The 23738-nt window shown below is 43.6% G+C and overlaps 2 protein-coding genes across 2 annotated transcripts in view; one reads left to right on the forward strand and one right to left on the reverse strand.

Annotated features, from left to right (window-relative positions):
- LOC139376663 (growth arrest-specific 7b) overlaps positions 1-18344 on the forward strand; it is a 54046-nt gene extending 35702 nt beyond the window's left edge. The window contains exons 3-14 of the mRNA XM_071119501.1: positions 661-738; positions 1498-1586; positions 2754-2807; positions 4189-4278; positions 6484-6599; positions 6868-6942; positions 12219-12297; positions 13332-13460; positions 14334-14457; positions 16202-16281; positions 16492-16590; positions 16712-18344. Of these exons, the coding sequence (XP_070975602.1) occupies positions 661-738; positions 1498-1586; positions 2754-2807; positions 4189-4278; positions 6484-6599; positions 6868-6942; positions 12219-12297; positions 13332-13460; positions 14334-14457; positions 16202-16281; positions 16492-16590; positions 16712-16825 (1127 nt within the window). The 3' untranslated portion in view covers positions 16826-18344. The remainder of the gene's footprint in view (positions 1-660; positions 739-1497; positions 1587-2753; positions 2808-4188; positions 4279-6483; positions 6600-6867; positions 6943-12218; positions 12298-13331; positions 13461-14333; positions 14458-16201; positions 16282-16491; positions 16591-16711) is intronic.
- LOC139377134 (myosin-16) overlaps positions 18268-23738 on the reverse strand; it is a 46814-nt gene continuing 41343 nt past the window's right edge. Inside the window, exons 17-23 of the mRNA XM_071120153.1 lie at positions 23194-23386; positions 22733-22936; positions 22393-22518; positions 22032-22202; positions 21681-21881; positions 21389-21535; positions 18268-21194 (exon numbers count right to left, since the gene is read on the reverse strand). Of these exons, the coding sequence (XP_070976254.1) occupies positions 21039-21194; positions 21389-21535; positions 21681-21881; positions 22032-22202; positions 22393-22518; positions 22733-22936; positions 23194-23386 (1198 nt within the window). The 3' untranslated portion in view covers positions 18268-21038. The remainder of the gene's footprint in view (positions 21195-21388; positions 21536-21680; positions 21882-22031; positions 22203-22392; positions 22519-22732; positions 22937-23193; positions 23387-23738) is intronic.

Raw genomic sequence — 23738 nt, forward strand, 5'->3', positions numbered from 1 at the left:
CATGCACAAAGTGATGTCCTAACCGACCTGCTAAAACTATAGTTTGTTAACAAGACATTTGTGGAGCGGTTGAAAAACGAGTTTAATGACTTCAACCTAAGTGTCTGTAAACTTCCGACTTCAACTGTATCTATTATAATGAATGCTAGAAAGTAAACAAAAGTTTATATATTCTATAGATCAATAAAACCAAAGAAGGCTGTTCAAATATCGTATCCCCCCCCCCCAAAAAAAAAATGTGTCCTTAAGTTTTGTCCTCGGTGTTACTGCCTGAAAATCACTTATTGCAAAGACCTTGAACATTCCCGCCTACTTTTCAGAAAATCCTAATGGGCCAAAAATGTGTAATTTGTGTTAGTACTCCTATTGGTGACACAATGTTATGATAATGGTAAACATGATTTAAAGTTGTTAAGCTGCCATATTCATTGATTTAGAATGGGAAGATGTACCCAATACATTTACATAAAAACACACCTAGAAAAATGAAGTTGCCACTGCAATTCAAGAACGACCCATAATCATCAAGAACAAATTTTTGTTTCATCTTGGACCTGCGATGAAATCCAGGGTAGAGACATTTTTAGTATGTCTCTCAATTTCCATGTATTTCTGACCACACAAAGTTAAATAGTCTTTCATGTTCCTGTCTGGTCCCAGAGACGACGTGGGAGAGACCTTCCAGTGTACCTGGGACCCCCAAAACCCCTCTGAAACACAAGAACTCACTACCTACAGGTACTCTCATTCTCTCGCTCACTCTGTCCTTGACTCCCTCTCACTCTCTTTCTCTCACTTTTCCTCCTTTGCCAGTGTCGTGAGGGCTGAACATAGGCCTGCCGCTGTGTGGCAGCGCACAGAAAATACCAGAGGCCTCTGACCACACACACACATGCACACACTTCCTGTGGCTAATTTGATCTGCGATCTGGAGTCGTCTCAACTCACGTTTGTTTGCTCAGGCTGATCACTAGACACAGTGGGGTATCTCATCTAGACTACATAATAATTCTCTCCAACACACACACTGACATGTAGTCTCGCATGCCGCCTGATCACTCAAACACACCTTCAAATGAACATGTGCAAACAATGCACGCATGCAGAGCAACTCTCCCAAATAATAGCTCATTTTCCTTGCCTGTGTACCAGAGGACAACCCAGGCGGTCTGGACTCAGAGCTGGGTTTGGTGAAGTGCTCGGTCTCTGGTTTCCAGTAACCGCCCTGATAAAGACATTTTAACAAAGAAGAAGCGATTCTCTGATCGCTTTGTTTGAGTCACAAAGATAAGTTAATTTACCCCCGGCTCAGATATACAGACAACTCATAGGAGGCAAACACCCATTATTCCTCCTCCGCAGGCTGTGTTACAAATTTAAATTATCTTTCTTGCTACCCGCCCCTCTCTCTCTCCATCTCTCTCTCTCTCTCTCTCTCTCTCTCTCTCTCTCTCTCTCTCTCTCTCTCTCTCTCTCTCTCTCTCTCTCCCTCCACAGTGAACGGGTTTCACTCCAGTGGCGGTAGGTTGCATCAGAATGAACACTCCCACATCAGTCTGGTGAAAAAGCCCAGTTCCGAACCACAGGTAAAACTGGTGTCCTCCTCTCCGTCTCTCGTTACTCCAGTTAAGGGCTTCCCCATGAACCCCATGAACTATGCTTATGTTTACACAGAAGATAGCCCATTTCTGTTTCTTCATATTAGACCACCAACAGCCACCACCACGCCACAGTGGTAGCCAGTCAACGAAAGCATTTAGCAGCGTTTAGTAGAAGCTATGCCAATGCATCCCCGTTGATAGAGGTACTGTACAGTAGTAGCTTCAAACAGCAGATTTCTCCTATGTACAGTAATGCCATGGTTACTGGGGACATGGTTACCCAACCTCCTTACGCACACGCAAAGACACAGAGGCAAAGATGTGCACGCACGCACACACACACACACAACCCCGTCATCATGAAATGAGATAATGATACTCATTACCCCTGGAAAGGAGAGCAGTTTCTCCATCCTGATTCCTTTCATTATCTTATCCTCAGATCATAATTAGGAGAGCACTCATCGTTGTTCAGACACACACACACACACACCATCCAGATACACAACACCACTACCCAGCTTCTCATCCTCCTCCTTTAGCTCCTCCTTTAGCTCCTCCTTTAACTCCTCCTTTTAATTTTTCTCGTTGGGAGAGGAGGTGTGGAGCATTCTGTACTTTGTCAATAAACCCCCTCCCCTCCCTTCCTCCTCCTCTCCTTCCCTTCTTCTCGCCAGCCCTGTGTCTTGCTTCAGTGGGCATGGTATGGACAGTGGGGGATGTGCACTCTCTCTTTCATTCTTTCTCTCCCTCTCGTTTTCTGTCTCTACCTTTTTTTAAATCTACGTCTACCCCCTCCATCTCATTACGCCCACTCTTTCTCTCTGTTTCGCTCCGCGCACGCACACACGCACGCATACACACTCACATGTGCATACACACTCATATTGCTCATGTGATGACATAGTCTGAGCCGAAGTGCGTTCACACACAAATATCCAAGCGCGATTTGCTCTGCGCTGCAGACATGCCCCCCTACTCAGCACTGCAACACACACACTCACACACACAGTAGCCAGAGCGGAGGCAGCACACAGACAGTCAGTCCCAGAGAGCTTCAGCAGCTCCAGTGTGTGTGAGTGTGTGTGTTAGCCAGAGACCATGTCGGACACAGAGGAAGGTTTTGACGGAGCATCCTGTCTCCCTCAACAGAATCCAGGTCCTACATCACCCACCAGGAGACAGAGCAAAGAAACTACCATCACAGTGAGTACCACTACTAAAACAATCCCAGACCCAACCCTAACACAAACCTTAACACAACCCCAACACGCATGGGCAATACAAAGTTGCAAAATCCAACTGATGATGTTAGGGACTATTGAGACCGAGGACGTGATTTAGATGCCAGCGTCGAACAGAATTGAATATTGACATTTTGAATTTGTAAAACAGTTGTAGAAATTCTGGAAACACCGAGACCTGAGCAGAGGTGAAGGAGTGCACAGGGGTTGCAGTGAAGGGAACTTGCCCTGTTCCCATAGCAACCAGGACAATGCTATTGATTGGCGGATGTTTGAGAGGGAGAATTGGCAGACAGTGCTGATTTAGTCTTCAGCTAATAAGTCAGGGGTTAAGGGAGTGGTTGATAGAGGTCAACTAAGGTCACTTAAAGGCTCATTAGAAAGTGACGGAAGCCAGATGTTTTAGCTGCTTTGTGTGAACTTTTCATCAAGACGGGAATAGTGGAAAGAGTTTCACAGCAGTAAACTGCTGGACATGCTCAGCAGTGGATCCACACGCGCATGCGCACACACCTCCAGCACCCCGAGGCGGAGTTGTTTTGCTGCTGGAGGTAATGAAAGGAAATGTGAGGGGAGACAACAGTCCCGCTCTGTGTGCTAACAGTTGGAACTGATGACCACACAGGAGACCTGCTGTTAGGTGTGTGTGTGTGTGTGTGTGTGTGTGTGTGTGTGTGTGTGTGTGTGTGTGTGTGTGTGTGTGTGTGTGTGTGTGTGTGTGTGTGTGTGTGTGTGTGTGTGGCGACTATAATACACAACGCTCAGGCCCTGTGCAGCAGCAAGAGAACAGATAGAGGAGCCGAGCAGGGAGATAGTCGCTCAACCAACAGATTTAACATCTAGAGGAGAAAGAGAATTATAACACACTGTCAGGACTGTTCAATGATAAATGCTGGTGACACGACAAGGTTGACAGTTTCTGTGTTTTCATGGAGCATTATTCATGAAGTCTAGAAATAAAAAAGAGTTGACAAATTCAAGGAGCGATATGAAGTCAAGATGAACTGAGGAGGTGAAGTGTTGCCAGAGCAACAGTGGCAGAGCACCTTGAATAGTAGCATCAGCAGAGTTGGACAGTTACTGTCTGTGCAGTGTGGATGTGTGTGCACCTCCACATCCTGCATTATTGCTAATCTCAATGTAGACCTTCATGGCTTAGACTCCTCAGACCCGTGCATACCAAGTCTAATTTATTAAAATAAAATACGATGCTCAATGGAAAAATGTATCTCCTCTCTCTCGCCCTTTTTCTCTTTCTCCATACTCCCCCCCCCCCCCCTCTCTTCCTGTCTCTCTCTCTCTCTCTCTCTCTCTCTCGCGCGCTCTTTCGCTCTCTCTTCCAGATTAACTGTGTAACGTTCCCCCTCCCCATGAGTATGCCTGAGCAGCAGCTGCTGAAGCCAGATGAGTGGAGCTACTGTGACTACTTCTGGGTAAGAGACAGACTGGCCACACCACAGAGTCATATTAAACTACTCTATACTACTTTACGCTACGCTACACTACTCTACTCTACACTACTTTACACTACACTACTCTACTTTACACTACTCTACTCTACTCTACACTACTTTACTCTACAATACTCTACTCTACACTACTTTACTCTACTCTACACTACTTTACTCTACAATACTCTACTCTACACTACTTTACACTACTCTACTTTACACTACTCTACTCTACTCTACACTACTTTACTCTACAATACTCTACTCTACACTACTTTACTCTACTCTACACTACTTTACTCTACAATACTCTACTCTACACTACTTTACGCTACGCTACACTACTCTACTCTACACTACTTTACACTACACTACTCTACTTTACACTACTCTACTCTACTCTACACTACTTTACTCTACAATACTCTACTCTACACCACTTTACTCTACAATACTCTACTCTACACTACTTTACACTACACTACTCTACTTTACACTACTCTACTCTACACTACTTTACTCTACAATACTCTACTCTACACTACTTTACTCTACTCTACACCACTTTACTCTACAATACTCTACTCTACACTACTTTACACTACACTACTCTACTTTACACTACTCTACTCTACACTACTTTACTCTACAATACTCTACTCTATACTACTTTACACTACACTCCACTCCACTACACTACTCTACTTTACACACAGCAATACACAACACTACACAAAAAAGTTGCTATCTAGAACCTTAAACGGTTCTTCAGCTGTCCCCATAGGAAAAACCCTTTGAAGAAAATGTTTTGGTTCCAGGTAGTACCCTTAGGTTTCATGTAAAACCCTTTCAACAGAGAGTTTACATGAAACCAAAAAGTGTTATCCTATGGGGATAGCTGAAGAACCCTTTTGGAACCCTTTTTTCTAAGAGTGTACAATGCTCTACTCTACACTACTCTACACAGCACTACTCTACACTGCACTACACTGCGGTACACAACACTACGATACACTACACTGCGGTACACAACATTACATTACACAACACTGTGATACACTATATTACACAACTCTACAATACACTGCGATACACAGCGCTACCCTGCGATACACAACATTACATTACACAATACTACGATACACTATATTACATAACTCTACAATACACTGCGATACACAACACTGCGATACACAGCGCTACACTGCGATACACAACACTACACAACACAACACTGCGATACACTACACTACATTACACAACTCTACAATACACTGCGATACACAACACTACATTACACAACTCTACAATACACTGCGATACACAACACTACATGACACAACTCTACAATACACTGCACTACACGACATAGTCCTTGAGGACCACAGTTCTGCTGGTTTTAATGTCTCCTTGGTATGAATAATCACAACATTACTGCTCTAATTGTCCGGGCAAGAATCAAAAATCTAACAGAAACATTCAGACACTGCAGCCTTCAAGGACGGGTGTTGTGCTGCCGTGCCTTAGACTGCAGTCCACAGCTCTTCCACATAAATAGCCGTGCGATAAACACTTAGACACAGGGCACTTTACAGATTCGTCAGAGTAAGCCTGCAGAGCTGTAGTAGAATGACACAAGACGTAGTGAGAGCGACTCCATGCATCTGATTGGCTCTGCTTTCCTTTCTCCCACGGCTGAAACGTAATCGCCACCAAGGTGTGTTCTCAGGTTTCAACACTCCGCTAAATGTTACAGTCAGACTGGGCTAACGTCACACTTTGAGGTGACAACAGCAGAAGACGCTCGTAAAGAAAGAGTGGATACCGTACACTGAGAGTGACGGATTTTACTGAGACACAGAGGATCAGATTAAAACAGGTTGCCAAGTATTTAGTACTCCCCTGCTGTGTGTGAATTGTAGACTTTCTAGAACACTGGCTGTGGTGCTGTAGAATGGATTATAGTGCTGCAGTAAATATTGCCTGGTATTTTCCCAGCAATACAATACAATGAAGAACTGTATGAATGTATACCATGCAATAAAGTGCAATACAATATCACTATACTATACAACCCAGCAGTGAATGAATTTACAATAATGGTCATATTATTTGTGGATTGTTTGTTGATTTACAGTACGTTACACTAGATGTTGTTATACAGTGGTGTGTATTTATGTTGTGTAGGATGATAAGAAGGACCCTCAGGGGACAAGCTCTATCTCAGGGTTTGAGGTCTTGCTGCAGAAACAGCTGAAGGGGAAACAGATGCAGAAAGAGATGGCCGAGTTTATACGAGAAAGGTAACAACAATAATCGAATATCATTATCTCAGCTGATTTGTCAACAATCCTGGTCAGACCAATGTTTCACGGCTCCTTCCTCATTTTCATGTTTGACACGTGTTGCCATGAAAACCATGCGATGGAAAATATCATTTCTTGAAAAACATTATTTATTTTTTTCACAGATGCGTACTTTTCCACTTTGTGCAAAAGAGGAAAAATGACTTGCTATATGTTGCAATTCTGTGGTACTGTAACAAAAATGTTTTCTCCTTCCCTCTTTCAGAATAAAGATAGAAGAAGAGTATGCCAAGAACCTCTCCAAGCTGTCACAGATTCCCCTTGCAGGACAGGAGGAAGGGTGAGTGAGCAGTGGCATCACTTCCTGTGGTGGTTCCTTAATAAAGAGGAACCAACATGTACACTGAGTATACAAAACAATAAGAACACCTGTTTTTTCCATCCATGATATAAACTCACCAGGTGAATGTTATGATCCCTTATTGATGTCATTTGTTAAAACCACTTCAATCAGTGTAGATTAAGGGGAGGAGACAGGTTCAATAATGATTTTTAAGCCTTGAGACAATTGAGACACGGATTGTGTATGGGCTCCATATAGAGGGTGAATGGGAAAGACAAAATATCTAAGTGCCTTTGAACGGGGTATGTTAGTAGGTGCGAGGCTCACTGGTTTGGTTCAAGAACTGCACCGCTGCTGGGTTTTTCCAAGTTTCCCATGTGTATCAAAAATGGTCCACCACCCAAAGGACATCCAGCCAACTTGACACAACTGTGGGAAGCATTGGAGCCAAAATGACACAGCATCCATGTGGAACGCTTTTGTCATTTTGTAGAGTCCTTGCCCCGACGAATTGAGGCTGTTCTGAGTGCAAAAGGGGGGTGCAACTCAATGTTAGGAAGGTGTTCTTAATGTTTGGTATACTCAGTGTATGAGTCACAGCTGGAATGGCTGTCGCCTCACTCACACACTGTGCTCGTGCTCACTGACGCTTAGGAAGATATGGCACAACACAAGAAAATCGCTCCGCGTCAACATCTTGAACGATTCCATGTCAAAGGTTATTTCACAGATTATGCACATTCTTTTCCAACTCCTCGCCAACTCCTGTAGCTCTGAAAGGATTTGATGATTGTACATTTTAGTCAAAGATGGAGACTTTCTGATGATAAAACAATCATATAGCTAGGAGCAGGAAAACTTTGTTTGTTGGACTGGACAGCAGGGTACTGTGGTTCCTCTCCCATTAGGGTGGTATTGAACCATATCAGGCCAGACACATTGGTGAGACTGCATGGAGGCCCAGCCAGTCAGTAGAATCAGTGAAACAGGAAGTATGGTCGTCCTGTAAATCGCTACAACTTCCTTTGATCCAGACCCTCCAGACCCCATCAGACTGAGCCTTTAAACCATTACATACTGTGCCTTCAGAAAGTATTCAGACCCCTTGACTCCACATTTTGTTACGTTACAGCCTTATTCTAGTATTGATTAAAAAAAAAATTTAAGTCCTCAGCAATTTACACAAAATGCCCCATAATGACAAAGTGAAAACAGGTTTTTAGACATTTTTGCTAATTTCTATAAAAAAAAAAAATGTAAGTACGGTTATTATAAGTATTCAGACCCTTTGCTATGAGACTCTAAATTGAGCTCAGGTGCATCCTGTTTCCATTGATCATCCTTGGACATCCCTGATTGGAGTCCACCTGTGGTAAATTCAATTGATTGGACATGATTTGGAATGTCACACACGTGTCTTTATAAGGTCCCACAGTTGACTGTGCATGTCAGAGCAAAAACCAAGCCATGAGGTCGAAGGAATTGTCCGTAGAGCTCCGAGACAGGATTGTGTCGAGGCACAGATCTAAGAAAGGGTACCAAAACATTTCTGCAGCATTGAAGTTCCCCAAGAACACAATGGCCTCCATCATTCTTAAATGGAAGAAGTTTGGAACCACCAAGACTCTTTCTAGAGCTGTCCACCCGGCCGCCTGAGCAATCGGGGGAGAAGGGCCTTGGTCAGGGAGGTGACCAAGAACCTGATGGTCACTCTGACACAGCTCTAGAGTTCCTCTGCGAAGATGGGAGAACCTTCCAGAAGGACAACCATCACTGCAGCACTCCACCAATCAGGCCTTGTGGTAGAGTGGCCACTCTTCAGAAAAAGGCACATGACAGCCTGTAGTTTGGCAAAACACACCTAAAGACCCTCAGACCATGAGAAACAAGATTCTCTGGTCTGATGAAACCAAGATTCAACTCTTGGGCCTGAATGTCAAGCATCACGTCTGGAGGAAACCTGGCACCATCCCTACGGTGAAGCATGGTGTGGGGATGTTTTTCAACAGCAGGGACCAGGAGACTAGTCAGGATCGAGGGAAAGATGAACAGAGCAAAGTACAGCGAGATCCTTGATGAAAACCTGCTTAGGACCTCAGTCTGGGGTGAAGGTTCACCTTCCAACAAGACAATGACCCTAAGCACACAGCCAAGACAACGCAGGAGTGGCTTTGGGACAAGTCTCTGAATGTCCTTGAGTGGCCCAGCCAGAGCCCAGACTTGAACTGATCGAACATCTTAGGAGAGACCTGAAATTAACTGTGCAGCGACGTTCCCCATCCAGCCTGACACAGCTTGAGAGGATCTGCAGAGAAGAATGGGAGAAACTTCCCAAATACAGGTGTGCCAAGCTTGTAGCTTCATTCCCAAGAAAACTCAAGGCTGTAGTTGCCTCTAAAGGTGCTTCAAGAAAGTACTGAGCAAATGGTCTGAATACTTATGTGAATGTGATATTTCAGTTTATTTGTAATAAATTAGCAACATTTCTAAAAACATGTTTTTGGTTTGTCATTATGGAGTGTTGTGTGTAGGTTGAGGTTGCCTTTTTTTATCTAACAAAATCTGGAAAAAGTCAAGGGGTCTGAATACTTTCTGAAGGCACTGTATGAGAGGAGGGAGGTATAGATAGATAGATGGGGGGGGATTGATTAAGAGACAGGTGGGGGGGGGGGTCACACACAGAGAAAGAGAGAGAGAAGGGGGACCCCTCTTCAGTCTGGCACAATAGGGTAACCTCTCACTGTGAGCACCTCTTTGTCTGGTACTCCCCTGGTAAATGGTTTCTTGAGGGGAAATGGCAGGCTGTATGGTGAGGGTCCTGGGCTAGGCTGAGGGGGAATGGCCGGCTGTATGGTGAGGGTCCTGGGCTAGGCTGAGGGGGAATGGCCGGCTGTATGGCGAGGGTCCTGGGCTAGGCTGAGGGGGAATGCTGGCTGTATGGCGAGGGTCCTGGGCTAGGCTGAGGGGGAATGGCCGGCTGTATGGCGAGGGTCCTGGGCTAGGCTGAGGGGGAATGGCCGGCTGTATGGCGAGGGTCCTGAGAGGGAGGGAAGGCTGTAAAAGGCTGAGAGGGAGGGAAGGCTGTAAAAGGCTGAGTGGTAGGGAAGGCTGTAAAAGAACGTCTGAATACCACATTTACGACACAGACCTAATGAGTCTGGCCACTCTGCCAGACTGAACTACAGTACATGTGCTCTAAACACACACTGTGTTATGAGACTTCCCTATGCCAGATACTTGTACCAGATATGGCTCTTTATGGCTCTAAGAGGGGGTGAGAATGGAGGCAGAGGAGAGAGAGATGCTGCACCAGTTAATGAGGGGCTTGATGTACTGATGTTTATGATACTGCCCTACGGTCAACACTGAAACAAAGATGGTACGGCACTCTCCTGCATTAGACATATGATGCTGGACTACTAAAACCCCTTCTCTGCGATTTATACAACTCTGTACGAGTTGGCCTCTCTCCACTACTGTACTGCACCAGTGTTATTGTGATAGAATGGCAGGGTGGGGTGGAATTGTTTCATATAGATTCTAGAATCTAGACGATGCCAGTGAGTTCCGTCCGCTCACGCCCACCACATCCAGAGAGAGCAACACAATACTGTTATTATCTCCCTCTACCCTGCTCTGTTGTCAGCCTAGCTTCCTGGACAATCACTGTTTTGTTGCTATGCTCCTGCCCTGCCTGCGTCCGAGCCCAGAAATACTGCCTGTTTATTCCTGAATTTACCATTTGTCTGGCCGTAACACAGCCCCGGGAGCATGTGACTAGCTTGTATCCCTAGATTCGCTACCAATCATGTGCTGTATTTACAGTGGGCTAGAAAGGAGTGGACACTGGTCCATTTGTTTGACTCAACTGTTGTTGGCCAATGATCCCTGGGGTATGAACACTTTTTAAGCAGCTGTCTTAAGGATATGAGTATGAGGAACCAACTGTGAATGCGTTTTGGATCAGTGCCATTGTGTACTTTTTAGTAGCCTGTAAGACTTTATATCCTACCAGTATAGAAACCTTATTGGCCAGGCCTCCCTTGCAAAACACAGTATTCATCTCAGTAGGACTTCTTGATCAGATAAAAGTAAAAATACATTTTTTTAGCAATTTGTTTGTGTATCTGTTCTTATCCGTCGTCTATCTCTTATCTATCTTCTATTTTTTCTCCGATGGCTCTGAAAGTAGCTGAATATAGTATATTAAAGTGCAGTTGGCAGAGCAGAGAGCAGCACCCCGATGCTGTAGGAATGTAGCCTGCCTTCCATTCTGTCTTCCATTCAGAGCGGTGCTTTGATGTGACCTGGTGAAGAGGCTAAAGACCCTCAGGCCCTCTCCTCTCCTGCTCCAGACCCAGAAGTGCCTCATGGCTGTATGGGCCTGCTGCTGGCTCACTGTATGGCAACTTGGATAAATATTCTGCTAATATTTGGAATGGAGGACTCAAGATTTATGTTCAGAGGACAATAGGTTCTAGCCTGGTGTCTGGTGTCTCTCTTTTTAACAACGTCTAGTACCCTCTGCTATGATCAGTGTTAATTTTATTTAAATTAACTAGGCAAGTCAGTTAAGAACACATTTTTATCTACAATGACAGCCTACCGGGAAACAGTGGGTTAACTGCCTTGTTCAGCGGTAGAACAACAGATTTTTACCTTGTCAGCTCGGGGATTCGATCTCGCAACCTTTCGGTTACTGGCCCCAAAACTTATTATACATTTTCCCACAATGCATTATGTTACAGAGATTAAAGTGTTGCAGAATGAAGAAGCCGTGAAAGGGTTTAGCTGTGTCTCATATCCTCAGTCTATACATCCTAACCAGCCAGTTAACTTGCAGAGGACCAAACACGATTGTGAGATGGGCTGCCTGCTGGGTTATATGCAGCCTATGAACTTTTAAACTGAACCTTCAGTTGAACCTCATCGCTCTCTCTGTTTGGCGGGATCCACCCTGACACTTCTCATCTTTTCATTCCCTCGCCCTCTTTCATGATCTCTCTTACTCCTCCCTTTCTGCTCTCTCTCTCTCTTTCGCTCTCTTTCTCTCTCGCTCGCTCTCACTTTCTCTCTCTCTCTCTCTCTCGCTCTGTAAAGCCTGTGTGGTCTTAACTCTTGATGTGAGTGGTACTTACCTCCTACAGGATGTGGTCCTCTCACCCCTACCCTTCTTTCTACTATTACCCCCCCCCCCCCCCCTACTACGTAGTGTCATACAGTGATAGTGTGGTTTCTCTGTGGTCTGACTGGTGTGTTATCTCTCTCCTCAGTACTCTAGGGGAAGCCTGGGCGCAGCTGAAGAATAGTTTGGCTGAAGAGGCTGAGGTTCACCTCAAGTTCTCCTCTAAGGTACTGTATTACAGTGGACCGCATTCTTTACACAAAGAAACCACTTCACATTTTGGGAATTATTTTCCACGTGTCTTCAGTTCACAGTACAGTCTATTTAACATTGTGTCCCATGGTTTTGTAACACTTAATTGAGGCCTATTTACTCTCTGGCCCCTTGCTGCGAAATACACATGTATGATTGGTTTGTCTTGGGAGCGAGAGCGCGGGGGTGGGGGGGGGGGGGGGTGTATTGTGTGTGAGAGAAAGAGAGGTTCCAGCCAGGAGCCCAGCTGGACTGAGTGGAGGAAACAACGTCAGTGTTTCAATTCTCTGGAGACAGACAGGCACACACAGATGTGCTGTATTTAGTACAGCTTGAGGTTTAGGGGGGAGTATGAGAGATGGAAGCAAAGAGTGAGAGAATGAGCAGAGAGTATTATCTAGGAAAGGGGGGGGGGGAGAAAATGAGCAGATTTGAATACATTCTTCATGCACCTCTATCTCTTCAATAGCTATTTATTATCCTTAAATCTGTGTCCTATTCAATCAGGTTTCTGCAGTAATTTAATAATGTTTCCTCTTGCATTGTGCTTTTCGTAATTTACTGATTTGCCCATACAATTTCTATAAACTGTTTATGGGCAGGAAGGAGTCTGTCTCCCAACCGTAAATAATCTCCTGGTCCTAAGCAGACACTCTTCAGGAGAATCAAAGCAGCTCACAAATCAAACTCTACATTGACCTACTTTTATGTTTTAGAGAGACACATTTGTGACTGTAAATCATTGACAGCTCTGTCAGATAAACACGTTTTATGGGTAAAAGGGGCTTTTGTAAATAGCTGTCCCTTAGCCACTAAGGATACGAGATACAGGCGTAGACAAAAACAACACAACTGTCAACACAGTATATCATTATTATAGGAAAGGCCATGGGCAGCTGTTTTTACTAACCACATGGCTTAAACAGGAAAAAACCCCAGGTAATAGTATAGGCCTTCCTAACAGTTGTCTCCAATGAGGTCTGCATTTCTTGTTTCTGAACTCGTTCAGCTCCAGAGCGAGGTGGAGAAGCCTCTGTTGACTTTCAGAGATAACTTTAAGAAGGACATGAAGCGGTTCGACCATCACATCGCAGAACTACGGAAACATCTGGTCGGACGGCACACAGCCGTGGAGAAGGTACGCATCCTGACGTAACGAGACGCAACAAACGCATACACATGCAGGCACACACACACATACACACACACACAAAAATCTATGTTTACATTTTTGTTATTTAGCAGACGGTCTTATGCAGAGCTACTTACATTAGTTATACAAAAGTTGACGCAATAATAACCGTCCTTGCACTTTGCAGCTGTAGAATTTCAGGAATCTTCTCACATGAGATTAAAATTCCACAACTTGTCCCTAAGTAGAGGACCGTTTCCTGTCAACACACACACACACACACACACACAACCTCTTTGTGCTTCTATAAATAATGATTGGACCGATCCCTTCACCTACCATAGACTTGTCAACCCCTCGACATCAGCCATTTAGACATTCATAATGCATGGCTAATAGCAAGTAGTAGCCTACTGCAGGGTAGGCAACCCTGTCCCTGGAGTGCTGCAGATACTGCAAGATTGTGTTCCAAGAAGGAAATGAGGTCCAACTGAGCTAAATTCAACACACCTGGTCTTCCAGGTTGGTTAAATAAAGTGCCTGCAGCCCTCCAGAACCAGGGTTCCCTACACCTGGCCTACTGAAATACCCTCCGGTATGTCCCCATTGGCTTTCTTAACATCTTATAACAATGTTATGACAACCTTTTTATAACATCTGAATGCATCTCTAGGCTTGTAAAGCTCTAGCGGACAGACAGAAGGACCTGGAGGTGAAGAGTCAGCAGCTATAAGCGTTCATAACAGCTTTTATAACATCTTAATATATCTCTCTAGGCCCGTAAGGCTCTAGCGGACAGACAGAAGGACCTGGAGGTGAAGAGTCAGCAGCTATAAGCGTTCATAACAGCTTTTATAACATCTTAATATATCTCTCTAGGCCCGTAAGGCTCTAGCGGACAGACAGAAGGACCTGGAGGTGAAAACTCAGCAGATGGAGATCAAACTAAGCAACAAGATCGAGGAGGACATCAAGAAGGCCCGGCGGAAGTCCACACAAGCAGGTCAGAGTCCAGGTCAAAGGTCAAACCAGAGGTCATCAGTCACTGTGGGGTTAGCCAGTGGGGTCAAAGACTCACATGTTTGTTATAACTGATAGGGGTGTCATTAATTACATCCCCCGTCTGAGTGTCTGAGTATTTTATCTGCACAGATTACAGGTTCTTATAGTACAAATCTGACCAAGTGAGACTAAGATGTAGCTAGCTAACACCTAACTTTAAACAAGAAAGTTGTTTATGACTTGCTGAACAGACACTCTAAACTATATACAAACAGTCGTCATGACTGTGCTGTCAGTGTTATGTCCAATGGCATGTTGCCGTGGAGACCGAGTACACATGCAGACTAGCATATATAGCAATAAACCAGAAGAAAAGGAAAGTTCCTGTAAGAAAGCTCTCGAAGCTGGCAACGAAACAGAAAGGTGTCTTGAGGCTTAATCTCATCCCTCTCAAGTGCCTCCTTTTTGACGGTCAGATGGAGATGGCACTGCAAACCACATGGTGTAATCTATCTGTACAGTAGACTGCACACCATGTGGTTTAATCTATCTATACAGTAGACTGCAAACCATGTGGTTTAATCTATCTGTACAGTAGACTGCACACCATGTGGTTTAATCTATCTGTACAGTAGACTGCACACCATGTTGTTTAATCTATCTGTACAGTAGACTGCACACCATGTGGTTTAATCTATCTGTACAGTAGACTGCACACCATGTGGTTTAATCTATCTGTACAGTAGACTGCACACCATGTGGTTTAATCTATCTGTACAGTAGACTGCACACCATGTGATTTAATCTATCTGTACAGTAGACATTTAACTGTGTATGAGCCACCGGTTTATCAGCAGTTTCACTGAGACTGGGGGGGGGGGTCTGTGGAACGACATGGAGAACAGCAACAGTGTAGTGCATCTCTAGGCCTGTAGACAGGCGTGGGTGTGGTGGGTTATCTCTCCATGCTTCCCTCTGGAGGCTAACCTACTGGGAGGGAGGGAGGGAGGGAGGGAGGGAGAATGCTGTAGACAAAATGTAGTTTTAAGGTTAGAGATTTGGAAAAGTAACTGTTGAGAATAAACAGATGACCTCATCCGGAGAGTGACATCATGGCTGGACCATACACTCACATCATGGCTCGCCAGATACGCTCACATCATGGCTCGCCAGATACTCACAGTGAGAGGTGGATGAACACACACACACACACTCGCACAAACTTGCTAACACATGCACACACACACACACACTCACACACCACACACACTCACACCTCCTCTTTGCTTGCGTAGTCTGTGTGAAAAGCAGCAGCAGTTGTTTGTGACGATGGTGATGGTGGTGTGTGTGCCAGCTATGACAGTCGTGTGAAGGAGACAGAGAGAGAGATAGAGAGAGCGCCAACACACACCACAACGCATCTGCTTAGCCTTTAGCAAGGCTACATTCTCAGTCCCAGTCCCAATAAAATACCAAACAAAATAAAACACTATATAAGACTCAAATCGCATATAGATCCATTTATAGCAGGTTGTTCTGCAACGTGAGCTTTGGTTATCGTTTTTTTTTTTGTCGGCGCTAAGGTTGAAGGAGAAGACTTTCTTCTGTAAGTTAGTATTTAGACTGGGGCTCTCCCGGCTGGAGAAGTTATTGAACATGCATCATAAACCCAGACGAGACGAAGGTGCCAGCCCGTGTCCAAAGTATAGATGGGTTTGTCTAAACATCCTTTGTGTCTCTACCAGGAGATGACCTGATGCGCTGTGTCGACCTTTACAACCAGTCCCAGTCCAAATGGTTTGAGGAGATGGTGACCACAAGTTTGGTAAGACTCATCTGTCGTTCATATTGTCCTTTGTATTTTCTCCTTTTATTAAAAGTGTCTCGGGGTGTAACTCATTGCTTTGGTAGCCTGGGTGCTAGTCTGTTTCTACTCCAGCCATCTTCAAAAACAGTGAGGCGTTGGTTTTAACGACAGAAAGGAGGAATCATGTCATCTAAAACCCCGTTCCCTTCAATCCATTCTGTCCATCAGGAGTTGGAGAGGCTGGAGGTAGAGAGGGTGGAGATGATACGACAGCATCTGTGTCAGTACACCACCTTGCGGCATGAGACGGACATGTTTAACCAGAGTGTAAGTCAAGCGCCACCTCGTAGTACCTCTAGAGGGCACTAAATGCCTTGTTTCCCCCTCCACACACACAAACACACACAAACATACAGGGTATTGATTGTTTTTCCACCTGTCCCTGCAGACGATGGAGCCGGTGGATCAGCTGTTACAGAGTGTGGACCCAGCTAAAGACCGAGAGCTCTGGGTCCAGGAGCACAAGACAGGAGACATCAGGCCTGTGGACATTGAGATATAACACACACATGTGGATCCACAAGCCTAAATCTTTTCTAGGGCTTCAAGACCTTAGCCCACCTTACTAAAGTCAACTTTGTGATATTATGGACATCCTGAGAAATGAGAATAAGTCATTAGAGAGAGGTTTAATGGCATGATTCACACTGTCAACTCATTCTACTAAAGAGAAGTGATTCTGAATGTGAATGACAGCAGTGTACCACCAGACAGTATTCTTGATGCCCTTGAGTATTTTATATGTATGGTAGACAGACAGTGTTCATTATGCCCTAGACCTTGAGGACTACTATAGGGAAGACAGGTGTGTGTATATGGGCCAAACTCAAGTGGGGGGGAATGTATTACCAACATAAACAAACGGAATGGCTATTTTGACCTGTACATAATCTAGGGTCTACAGTACAAGCCTGTGGGACTGAGGCTGTGTGAACTTTATCCCCTTCCTTAAAATAACCCCAAACAAATGATGTAAGTTGTTGGCCAACTGAAATACTGACGCAAAGGTTAATTATGAAATTTAACAGCCACTGCTGCTTTTGTGTAATAACCGTCCATCAAATGCATTCCAATTTATAGATTATATTTTATCTGCGCCACTAAATTTGAAACTATAAAGTGAGGTGAACAAAAGGGTTTTTAAGGTGAATATTGATTCTGCAAACCTATATCAAATGGGTCGTTTGGAAGAGGGATTGACACACATGTAACAATCTACAACGTTTTGTGATGTTTTCCTTTACTGTTGAGTTGATCGACATTTTAATTATAGTCTATAAGGGGGCAGTACAACTGGGATGCTGTTACAAGGGAATGTGCTTTAGCTTTTTGTAAATACAAGATGAACATACTGGGGTGTAGAAGTAAAACATCTAAAGAATGAAGGATGTAAAATAGTGTGAAATAGTGGCATCGGCAGCAAAACAGATGAGATATATATATATATATATATACACACATTACACAGGAGTGATGGTACAAATAATATATTAAACTGATATTACACAACGATTATTTTTCTACTAAATGAAACGACGACAACGTTGTTTCAGAGACGAGCTAACTGGATATAGATCCTCAACTGAAGATGAAATGGTTACAGTATATCACGATCCCGTTTCTCTCCCGTAAGTATTACGTACATGTTACTACTGTTCCATGCAGACGCATACATGTTGTACAGAGTTTTCCATTGTTTGTTTGTTTGGTGCAACAAGAACCGTGAACATTCCAAGGATTCTGAATATGGACATAACTGCTGAATGTTTGGCATTTTAATGTTTTTGCATTGATATGATAAATATATAGATATACATTTTATGTTACATCTATCTCTGGTAGTTCCTTTCTGCTGTTTTTGTATTTTACAATATAACCAGGTGATTTTTGTAGGCGTTTTGTGTTTCTGGCAAATTATTTTGAGGGTAGAAGAAGACATTTAAAGGATGAATAAAAAAGGTTTATTTCTTAACACATTTTCACATTCAACAATAAAATGCTTTGGACAAGTAATGTAAAAATGCTTTGGCAGCGATGTATATGTCTGCACATTATAATAATGGTCAACTTTGATATACCATCTTTGTCAAATCTTACATCCGAAATTCTGGGAACAGCTTATTTGGATAGTACGACCGTCTGTAGAGCATCGGACTATCAACAAACGATCTGTTGATAAGCAATTGCTTGCTAAGGTTACGGTTAGGATTAGAATAAGGGTTAAGGTTAGTTAGTAGATGGTTTGTTGAAATGTTACTGATTAGTCTGGGGCATCTACAGATGGACTATCCAAATAAAGTGTTAGTGAAATTCTTACTCGACATGCAAGCTTGTATAACCTCAGATGCCAGTGGAAGACTTGCGATACAAATGCAGATTTCAGGTAAGGATATTGCCCCCTAGTTGCAAAAGGTCATGCACATCATTGCTATATAACTTGGTCAAACTCTTTGGATGAGCAAGTAGAATGAGAGTCAAAAGTGAACACAAACTTTCTTGTGACCTCTCTATGTAGGCCTTTAAACTGTCTATCGATGTCTTTATAACCAAGCATCAATTTTTACATTTTATATATTTTTTTTACAGAACATTTGATCTGGAGAATATAAACGTGATGAAGTTTAAGAAGTGTTTTTTGTTATCATCAGTATTATGAACTGAATCACAAATACCTAGGATGGATTAAATCATACAAAGGAAATCAACTGGACAACAATCTCATTAACATTAGCATTGTTGATATACAGTTGAAGTCGGAAGTTTACATACACCTAGGTTGGAGTCATTAAAACTTGTTTTTCAACCACTCCACAAATTTCTTGTTAACAACTATAGTTTTGGCAAGTCAGTTAGGACATCTACTTTGTGCATGACACAAGTAATTTTTCCAACAATTGTTTACAGACAGATTATTTCACTTATAATTCACTGTATCACAATCCCAGTGGGTCAGAGGTTTACATACACTAAATTGACTGTGCTTTTAAACAGCTAAAGCCATGACAGAAAATAATGTCATGGCTTTAGAAGTTTCTGAAAGGCTAATTGACATAATTTGAGTCAATTGGAGGTGTACCTGTGGCTGTATTTCAAGGCCTACATTCAAACTCAGTGCCTCTTTGCTTGACATCATGGGAAAATCTAAAGAAATCAGTCAAGACCTCAGGAAAAAAATTGTAGACTTCCACAAGACTGGTTCATCCTTGGGAGCAATTTCCAAATGCCTGAAGATACCACGTTCATCTGTGCAAACAATAGTACGCAAGTATAAACACCATGGGACCACGCAACCGTCATACCGCTTAGTAAGGAGACGGGTTCTGTCTCCTAGAGATGAATGTACTTTGGTACGAAAAGAGCAAATCAATCCCAGAACAATAGTGAAGGACCTTGTGAAGATGCTGGAGGAAACAGGTACAAAAGTATCTATATCCACAGTAAAACGAGTCATATATCGACATAACCTGAAAGGCTATTCAGCAAGGAAGAAGCCACTGCTCCAAAACTGCCATTAAAAAAAGCCAGGCTACAGTGTGCAACTGCACATGGAGAAAAAGATCGTACTTTTTGGAGAAATGTCCTCTGGTCTGATGAAACAAAAATAGAGCTGTTTGGCCATAATGACCATCGTTATGTTTTGAGGAAAAAGGGGAACGCTTGCAAGCCGAAGAACACCATCCAAACCGTGAAGCACGGGGGTGGCAGCATCATAGATGGCATCATCAGGTAGGGAAATGAGGTGGATATATTGAAGCAACATCTCAAGACATCAGTCAGGATGTTAAAACTGGTCAAATTCGTCTTCCAAATGAACAATGACCCCAAGCATACTTCCAAAGTTGTGGCAAAATGGCTTAAGGACAACAAAGTCAAGGTATTGCAGTGGCCATCACAAAGCCCTGACCTCAATCCTATAGAACATTTGTGGGCAGAACTGAAAAAGCGTGTGCGAGCAAGGAGGCCTACAAACCTGACTCCCTTACTCCAGCTCTGTCAGGAGGAATGGGCCAAATTTCACCCAATTTATTGTGGGAAGCTTGTGGAAGGCTACCCAAAACATTTGACCCAAGTTAAACAATTGAAAGGCAATGCTACCAAATAGTAATTGAGTGTATGTAAACTTCTGACCCACTGGGAATGTGATGAAAGAAATTAAATCTGAAATAAATAATTCTCTCTACTATTATTCTGACATTTCACATTCTTAAAATAAAGGGGTGATCCTAACTAAAACGTATTATTTTTACTAGGATTAAATGTCAGGAATTGTGAAAAACAAAGTTTTTAAATGTATTTGGCTAAGGTGTATGTAAACTTCCGACATCAACTGTATGTATTGTATACCACAAAATCCAGAAAAAAATATTGCTTTGAAATGTCTGACACTGCATGTATGCAGGGAAATTGGTTTGGATTTAAAAGTAAAAACATACAAATGTAGGATCTTAATTTGAGAATTGTCCTGCACAGTAGGAAACACAAACTTGTAGTTTATTAAAATTTTTAAAAGTCTTCTAAAGTTTACTTTCCACTTTGAAATGTCAGACTTAATTTGCCCAAATGAAAAATGTATCAACCCCTTCAAAAATGTCCATGAATTATAATCCACATTTCCTGCTGTAGCAAACTGTCTCAAATTAAGATCCTACATATGTACATGTTTCTTTGCTCCCACTGGAATGTTTGGTACATCCAACTGACTCCCTCCCTAGGTGCTAGTCTATCATGAGTTTCTTCAGGGAGTTGAGATAAGCTGGGATGAGGGAGCTGACCGAGTCATTGTCGTCGTTGATGATCTTCTCACTTCTACCCTCTGACCCCACGGAACTGGGTGACCTCACGATCCCCCCGGGGTACGGAGTGCTGTAACCCTGGAAACATGCAAGAGGACGAAACATCAGATCAGCGTTAAGATCACTTACTTGACTAACAACAACTCAACACAATACATAGACTTTCTTTAAATTTAAAGCACAGATGTGACCCACAGTTTCAGTACAGACGACATTAATGATGATTTGACTATCTTCAATTCAAGTTACTGCGGTAAGGTTGTAGGACTTACAGACGAGTATCCCTTGCTGAAGCTACCGCGGTTCTTGGTCCTGATCTTGGTGAGGGCTGACTCAGCGATGTCTGCCCTTTCTTCAGCATCATCCAACTCATGTACAGTCTTCCTGTACTTAGCGAGGTTCATGTTGGCCTGCTCCTCCTGTAGGAAAAGTGCAAGTCATGTTGTAAAGACAAAATGTGGAGTCAGAGAACAGAATGAGAGAGACTGAGAGAAAACGAGAGGATGGGAGAAGGAGCAAGAGAAAACGGATTGACAGATGGGCAATCAGACAGACGAGCCTTACCGTCTCCTCTACTTGTCTCTTGTAGGCCTTCATCTTGTTCTGGAGTCTCTCCACAAGTTCCTGCATGCGGTGTTGGTTCTTCTGGTCCTCCTCGGACTGGAACAGCAGCTCCTTCAGACGACGCTCGTTCTTACGCAGCGTCTTCACCGTCTCAGCGTGACGCTTCTGCTCCGAGTCCAGCTCCAACTCCAGCTCCTTTACCTAGAGCCAGACACATGATCAGTCTAGGAAAATATACATTTTGATGCCCATCTTTCCCTGTAAACCTGAAACACTGGGCAATGCGACAGAAACAACCATTTAAAAGTTTAGGAACAGTGTTTGAGCATATGTGAGTGTGTGTGCGTTTACCTTGCCCTCCAGTTTCTGGATGATCTTCTTGCCTCCTTTGAGGGCCATCTGCTCAGCCTCGTCCAGCCTGGTGCCCATGTCCTTTAACTGGGCCTCCAGACCCTTCTTCACCCGCTCCATGTGCAGGGTGTGGTCCTGCTCCAACCTCAGTTCCTCTGACACACGTGCTCCCTGGAGAGAAGGGACATCAATTTCTATTCCACTGGTTCTCAAAGACAGGCGTACATACAGTACATTTGTATGGTATTCATACTTTGAGAAATACATTTTTTTTATTATTTTTTTATTTATAAATAATGTTCTATTGACAAGTCAATTAAAATCAATGATCCTAATGATCAAAAATCCGGTATTGTCCTACCTCACAGTTGGCCTTCTTGATCTTGTCATTGGCTCCTCTCAGTTCGTTCTGCAGCTCCTCATGCTCCTGCTGCAGTGCCTGCAAATCCACATCCAGTTTCCTCCTACCACTCAGCGCTGACTGGAACTACAGCAGGAAACAAAACCACCATGAACTTGACAACATGAGGTTAGCATGGGAGAGGATTGATTCATGTATCGGCTGAAGTTCTGTTCTTCATTGTTTATTCAGTGAGAAACTGAGCTCTTTTAACCTAATGTCCATAATGTAACTAAGCCAGTTTAATTTGATTTATTATTGATAAAACACTGACCAGAAGGTGTTGCAATCTGTACTCTACCTGGTTGTTGAGGTCGTTGTACTTCTCGTTGGTCTCTGTAAGCTCAATCTCTAAGGTTTTGCGTTGTCTGTCAGCATTCTCCAGAGCACCACGTGTCTCCTCTCCCTCGCTCACCAGCAGGAGGCAGCGTCGCTCCAACACGGTCTGCTCCTCCCTCTGCTCCTCCTGCCCACGCACCTCCTCCTCCAATTGGCCCTGCAGTTCCTAAGAAGGAAAAGGAGAGAAGAGGTCAATCCACTAATAAATCAATCACATTCTGTATGCAGCTCCTTTCAGAGGGTGGGAAGAGGAGAGAAAAGGAGGTAGAGAGAGAGAGAGAGAGAGAGAGAGGGAAACGCTGAAGAAAGAGTCGGGCAAGCAGAGGAGACTGGGTAAAGGAAGGCGCAAGGGAAGAAAGGGGATGAGGAGGACGAGAGAGCAAAAGAGAGAGGGAGAGAAGCGATGGCGGTGTAGAATCTCACCTTGATCTGCTGCTGCATCTTCTTTGTGTTCTTGGTGAGCTCTATGTTGTTCTTGGTGAACAGGTCCACCTGTAGTTCCAGCTCATTTAGGTCAGACTCCAGCTTCTTCTTCACCCTCAACCCCTCACCACGACCTTTGACCTCCACATCCAGACTGGCCTGAAGGGACTCCAGCGCCCTCTGGTGGCTCTTCCTGGAAGGGGAGGAGAGAGAGAGAGAGTGGAGGGGTTATCAATAGAGCAATCAACTGAAGAAGCAGGGCCAGATTACGGAACGGGTAGGGGGATTGCCCCCTGGAGGTTGGGGCCTCGCTAGATAGCATATGAACATGCCATATGCAATGGCAAAATGTGTAGAATAGCATTATAAAACTTCACATTTTTCTCTCTTCCCAATGGCAAAATATGTTGCAATGCAGGAGGTTAGCCATTTTCCCCAAAAGCTAAAACAATTCCTTAAAATAAATCCCTTTCAGTTGAAAAGAAAGACAAAGGGCAGAGGGGAAAAACACATTTTTCTTAAATGAAAATGCAGCTCTATGGACA

This window comes from Oncorhynchus clarkii, chromosome 20 (assembly GCF_045791955.1).
Source record: "Oncorhynchus clarkii lewisi isolate Uvic-CL-2024 chromosome 20, UVic_Ocla_1.0, whole genome shotgun sequence".
Taxonomy (NCBI): Eukaryota; Metazoa; Chordata; class Actinopteri; order Salmoniformes; family Salmonidae; genus Oncorhynchus; species Oncorhynchus clarkii.